Genomic DNA, 6551 nt, shown 5'->3' with positions numbered 1-6551 from the left:
GGTCCATGCCTACAACAGCAAAAAACATGTAACTGGATATTCATCCAACTAATGTATTTAGGAGAAGCTCAGTTAGTTATAGATCTAAACATCTCTGGCAACTGACATTTAGCTGCATGTCCTAAAAGCTATGTTGACCAACATATCCTGCTTGAAACCTCTGGGGAAGGTGTGACCTGCTTCCAATACCGCTGTTTAGCTATGAGACTTTTTTGGATCTGTGAGAATAGGACTCAAGAAGAGGTATTTTTAAAACCCGGAATAGAACTAGAGACTCTGTCTTGTGCGGCCATCCTCTTTGTACCCCTTTGCCTTGACCCTAACCCCCCCCCCATTACACTTGCTTTGATTGTCAAGAGATAGAGGATTAATGACCACATCAGTAAATAGACCAATTACCTTACCCAGGGCTGGAGCATAGTTTAGTACTGGGGATGACACAGGAATACAGGATATAGCACCATTGTAACGAGGGGTCTGTGAAGACAACAGAGTTAGTAGCCTGTACTAGACACAGCACAGCTTATGGTGAGAAAGCAGTAAGGTTGAAGGTAACAGAAGAGACAGCAATCAGAACACAGTGGGCCTGTTCCTCAAAATCTGTGATCTGCCTGCTATCCAAGGGGCACAATAACAGAATAGATAAGTCTTGATGAGACCAGACATCTTGCTGCTGCAGCAACATCTTATAGGGGATTTCAACCCCACTAAAAGCCAGCTGCATTGTGGCTTGCCAGGGGTTGTCTTGCCACCTGATATACCCTCAGAACTGGCCTATGTTTCAGTCTCACGGTGTTCACATTTGGAATTAAAAAATGGCAAAGTTTTTTTTTTTGTTACTTTACTTTTAAAAATGGGCTTGTTTATGCAGTTGGTGTGTAGAGGCTGCTGGAGGTTTTCACTATTTCTGACCGAAAACAATAGAGCAGCTGAGAAGCTGTAATGTCAAAATCTACAGCAGCACAATGAGTGGCTGCAAATGATGACATTCTGAACAGAGCAGGAGTTGTAGGCACAGGCTTTAAACCTGATATAAATTTTAAAGTTTTTTCTGAGTTTAGGAGCTTTGGCCATCTTGATTTGCCTGGCCAGAATGACATAATGTCTATTCATTTCCCGCAACCAGCTATGCTAGGATTATTCACTGAGCTGTGCATGCAAAGCTCTGTATACAATATATTAGAGATGGCAAACAGCAGATAAGTTTGTGTTATTGCAGACTTGGTCTGTTCCATTTGTAATAAAGAAGTTGTCTGTTCACACTTTTGACTGTAAATTATTTAACATTACTTTGAACTTGGGCATTGCATAGCTGCCAACTTTCCGCTAAAAGTTACTTTAAATTTAAAGCAAGGTGTGTGCAGTCAGCATTTATGATTTTGTTTTGTGGCTTTTTCCCTTAAATCAGGGGTCAGCAAACTTTTTTGGCTACTAGGCCATTTTAGGAGGTCAAGAAGGCACACTAGGTCAGACTCTCTCTCAAATCCCGCGCTGATGGCTCCGCCCCACCAGGAATGCCCCTGAAGGGAAATCTCTCTCCTCCGCAATGCATACGGAGGAGAGGGAACGCCCCTGAAAGGAAAACCCTCTCCTCCCCAATGCATACAGAGCAGAGAGAATGCCCCTGAAAAGAAAGTCCCTCTCCTCTGCAATGTATACGGAGGAAAGGGAATGTCCCCTTAACCCCGCATGCGGCTCCAGGGCCACAGGTTGCCACCCCCTGCCGGCTTGGATTAGGCCGAAACGACCAGAGGGGTGTTTGGCTGGAATGGACTACTGGCTAGGCCGTATCTGGCCTAAAGGCCGGAGTTTGCTGACCCCTGCTATAAATCATCATAGCTGAATACATAATTGACTGAGATTTCTAGTATGTAAATTTGCAAGCTTTGCAGGGTGCCTGCTTTCTCCTTTCATCTGTTCTGTCAATGATTTTTGGCCACTTTGTTTGGCCGGGCCGATACAGCCATGCGGGAGTTTATTCATCCCCAACATGAAGGGGAAGCCGGGATTGCCAGGTAACCTGGAAACCAAAGCTGATGCTGTGTATTTGTAGCTCAAGTGTTTTTTTTTTCAGATACGCTGAGCGATAAGGCATGTAGGAGGAATTATTGCAAAAGGGACATTGTCTTTCAGTCTGTCCCTTTCTGTATTGGTGACCTGCCTGATCGTGGATTCTTAAAAGTGGAACATAAGTTCTAGTTTAAGCTAAATATATTAGTCTGATTCACACAACTGCATTGCAATAATCTGTTTCTGTGTTTGGATGTATTATGTAAAGGCAAAGCTTTTTCAAATACTAAAATGTGTGTTCTGTACAAGAATTTATTTCTTATATTTTCTTTCTTTAGCAGCAAAACTGTGAAAATACAAGAAAAATGGATTCACATGCTGTCCTTCAGAATGATGACGTCTATTATGTGGACTTGCTGAAAATGAAACTTGAGCAGTCAAGGTGTGTACTCACTTTAGAGCTAGGTGTTCATCTAGGAAAAGTATTTTTTTTCTACTTCTTACATCTTATGAATGGTGTGTAAAGTGCAGGTGCGATGTGGAGTAAAATCTGCAGTGTCCAACTGAGTGAGATAGCGGTGTACATTTTGTGATATGAATGGGGCATAGTTTGAATTTACTTACTCTGTGTCCAAAAAGGTCAAACTAATGTTTATTTTGTGTTTGTGTATTTAATGTTTGAAATTAACCGAAAACAAAAGGTTAACTGAAAATAAATGAGCCAGTTTAGTGTTTGTCCGTATACTATATTTATAAATACTTACATTTTTTACAGTAAAGAGATGGAGAAGTTGAAGGATGAATTATCCCTGCAAAGGATGAAAGCATTAGCAGAAAGTCAACGTGTGTTAGAACTTGAACGGAAGTTGTTTACAAATGACAGACATCTTAAACTTTCCAGGAGTGAAAACATGAAACTTCGTGTCAGCTTGGATGAACTAAAAATGAAATATGAACCTGATGGTACTAAACCTTAACATGTTATCTCTGTTGGTTAATATTTCCTTTCCTTCCTTTCCTTTCTTCTTTTTCCCCTTTTCCAAAACAATGTTAAAGGGAAATCCTATAGCTACATTGGTAATATGGGAGCTTGCAAGTCAATTACGTTATATCTGTGGGTAGAAAGTCAACAAAATGTGTTTTATTTTTTGCATTTCCGGGGCTCCAGACATTTGTGATTCATTGTATGTCCCTAGTTTCTGTTCTCACTGGTTCCAACTCACCTTACACGATACTAACTATTAATGTGCCATAAGACATGGGGTGGCCAATACTGGCAGCCAAGGAAGCTGTTTGCTTACCAGGGTATCCTAATATTTTGGACTTGTTAGCTGTCTTTAAAAGCAACTAGGAAAAAATATATAAACTCTCTAGAATGCCCCAAGAGCCCTAGATTCCAGAAGCTTTGATATGCGTGCAAGGACCAGTTTGTATTGCCAACTCCTCCATTGTGCCATGCTAATGATAAGGGGGCAAGCATGTGTTTTGTTTTTTGTTTTTATATTTAATAAAATAATACTTTGATTTGTTTACAGATCTAGGGTTTCTTCCTCCCACTAGGGTTTGTCTAAAGGACTCCTGATTTGAACCACAAGTGACCTCAGGATGCATACCCCTCTAAAGTTCAACAATTTTAATAATTATTCCTGTGTTCAACCTCAAGGTCTCCAGGCTGTGTTTGTGAACTATGATTTCAATTGTTTAAAAAAAAAAAAGTCAGTAACTTACTATTTTTTTTTTCATCTTTATGCACTGTTTAATAGAAATAGTTAAATTGCGGACACAAAAGCGAAGAAGAGAACAGCTTCCAACCGATGACCTTCCTGAAGCTACAGTTGGTCCTAACTGTCAACCCACAAATACTGCTGATTGTCCACTTAATACAAATCAAGAAAAAGAAAATTCAGCACTCCCAGTTGAAAGTAACGCTGGTACAATACAGGATTCACCTTGTGTTAACCAAGATGCACTTTCTGGGTTGACAAGTCCAGAAAAATCAACCAATCTTCCACAAGAGCGTAGAAGAGTCAGAATAGTAGAAGATAATAAAGATACTGAGGCTGTCAGTGAAAGAGACGACACATTACTCTCTAAAGCCAGGTCAGTGTGTTCTTCAGTTCTTGAACGATGCATTCAAGAAAGACATAGATCTTCGTTTTTGATTCGCTTTGTGAGCTACATTTTCCGCCTCTTCCTGTTTTTCTTAAGCTTTGCATGGTGTTTGTTTCCTTCATTCCGCTGTCTAAGACTTTTTCGTCCTTTTAAAAAATCTTAAATCAAAGACTTACATTTGGGATTGTTATATATGTATAACTTGAGTTCAGTATTAATTTTAAACCCAATTTAAGTTGCAGAAATAGGTATTTAGTTAGGTGAGCACTTTACAAACAAGCAACACCTCAATTTTTATAGTTTTATCGTGCACAACTACTGTAAGAGAAAAGTACAGATATATACATTTAAAAATGCATTGCAATAGTCACTAGGGTTAGACCCAGTACTTTCGGTAATCTGAGACTCCACTTCATTGGCGTACAAGTTTAGCATGTGAGGCTGGTTGTTACTCAGCTGTGCCAGCATAGAGCTCTGGTGTAAAAATGCAGGTAGCAACCATTTTGTTGACAAAAAAAAAGTATGTTAAGACATTTTTCAAGCAGAAATTTTAAAAAATAAATTGTAAGGGTACAGGACTGTGATGAGTTAAAAAAAAAAAGGTGCTAGACTTCAATTGGGTTTTAAAGTTTTAATTCCTAGTTGATTTAACTAAAAAGATAAATGTGTAATGCTTTTTAAAAACAATATAAAATTAATATTTTATGATTACTTGATTTTTTATGTTCAATGGCTTAATTATTTCTACTCCTTTTTTGTTCTGTCATCAGACTGTCAGTCAAGAGATTTTGCTGCTGTACTCCTTAACTGTAATGGGGAAAGTGGTGTCATGTTGCCTAGCAGTAATTGCATTTGCATATGAGATGATTCACATATGTGTATTTAGCTATTTTCCTGGAATTATATATATTTTTTTTACAGTATACAGTATGACCAATTTTTTTTGTCTATTGTCGATGTGGTGTTAACTCCCTTTTATTAAGATTTGTGTGGTGTTTAAAACAGAAATATACTTAAAAAAAAATCCCAACTACCTTTATTTCCGCAGAGCCCTTGATCCCTCAGGTGCTATCCTCGATTTAGTCGCCTTGCAATCTTCCTTCTTCTGCGTCGCTTGCCGCCGTTTTTATCTGCCTTCTTCAGGCTACGTCACCTGATGTCACTGCACAAGTGCAAGATCGGGGGACTTATCCTGTAAACGAAGGAGGGGGGTGGGGACAGTGTCGATCCCACATTGCATGCCTGAGATCATTTTTTTCCCATTGCAGGTAAAAGCCCCTTCTGTGCATGCCTGATCTCGAAGGAGCAGCCAGAAGCCTCCTGGGATAGGTGATGTGGGTATCCTAGGATGGTCTGTGCTCCTATGAAATCAGACTTATAACACATAATGGAAGCCTGGACTACATTTTTAATTGAAAAGAAAAAAGAAAACACTGTTATATGGTTTAATTTTGTTTCTTGGGCCAGATATTTTTGTTGACTGCTCCAGTAACCACTAAGAAAACACACTGGATGGAGGAGTTTTATGGTAACATGAATCAGTTATATAATAAACTCTAAAAAGCAGTCTGTCCCTTTTCCCTAATTGTAATGCAAATTCTGCAGAGCATTTTCCTCGGGAGAGATGCATTTATGGGCTGTGACTGTAATCTTGGTCCCTCCCTCTTCTCATCACTGAAATTAAAGCATTGGACTACACCGACTTCAGTATAAGTCAGGGAAAGGGCACCGCTGATTTCATGAGGAAGGTGAAGTTCATCCAATAAGTATATTTAGTTTAGAATTTATTTCACAGGCCATGTGACTTTTTATATGACTACAATTCCTCTGTAGTGAGATTTCCTTGCTTTGCCTCCACTATAGACCAACACAAAAGATGGTGAAACAATAGATTTTGGAAGTTCAGGTATCTGAAGAGTAGACTCTTATTTTGTAAATATTAGGCATAATTCCACTAGACTATAGACTGTGCAAGGCTTCACACAAGATTTTTTTCTTGGTTACCTGTTCCTTTTAGTAAGTTTCAGGTGTTGCAGATGAATTGCATTATTGTATTTCTTTATACTTATTTAGTGTTTATTTAGATACATTTTAATAAATCATAATTTGTATCTTTTATGTCTGCCCCTGGTGGTACCAATACATGTCAGGGGGTAAGTCTGGCATACTTCAAATATGACCTGATGGATCATCAATTAACTCCACAGATCAAGACAAAGTGATCTGTGCAAAGCTCATGCTGTGATTATTGAACATTGTTCTCCAGAGTATATTATAGGCTCAGTATACTGTGAATGCACAAGTACTTTGACCAAATCCAGACCAATTCTGCACTGCTAAAGCTCAGGCTTGTCTTGCTAGTGTCAGTGCTCCTCTGTGCCTCCCATTTGTTTTTGCTGGCCCCTAACATTGGAGGGGATATTCATATT

General features: G+C 39.0%; 1 protein-coding gene across 4 annotated transcripts in view; it reads left to right on the top strand.

The window, feature by feature from the left end:
• Positions 1-6551, top strand: part of SPDL1 (spindle apparatus coiled-coil protein 1) — a 38229-nt gene that overhangs the window by 27855 nt on the left and 3823 nt on the right. For 2 of the 4 annotated variants that reach the window (XM_072400805.1, XM_072400803.1), the window contains exons 9-11: positions 2349-2452; positions 2786-2973; positions 3774-4110. In XM_072400805.1, the coding sequence (XP_072256906.1) occupies positions 2349-2452; positions 2786-2973; positions 3774-4110 (629 nt within the window). Of the gene's footprint in view, positions 1-2348; positions 2453-2785; positions 2974-3773; positions 4111-5390; positions 6546-6551 lie in introns of those variants that run through there. The other 2 variants (XM_072400807.1, XM_072400806.1) reach the window with 2 other exon arrangements.

This window comes from Pyxicephalus adspersus, chromosome 2 (assembly GCF_032062135.1).
Source record: "Pyxicephalus adspersus chromosome 2, UCB_Pads_2.0, whole genome shotgun sequence".
Taxonomy (NCBI): Eukaryota; Metazoa; Chordata; class Amphibia; order Anura; family Pyxicephalidae; genus Pyxicephalus; species Pyxicephalus adspersus.
This window is presented reverse-complemented; position numbering and strand designations above follow the sequence as displayed.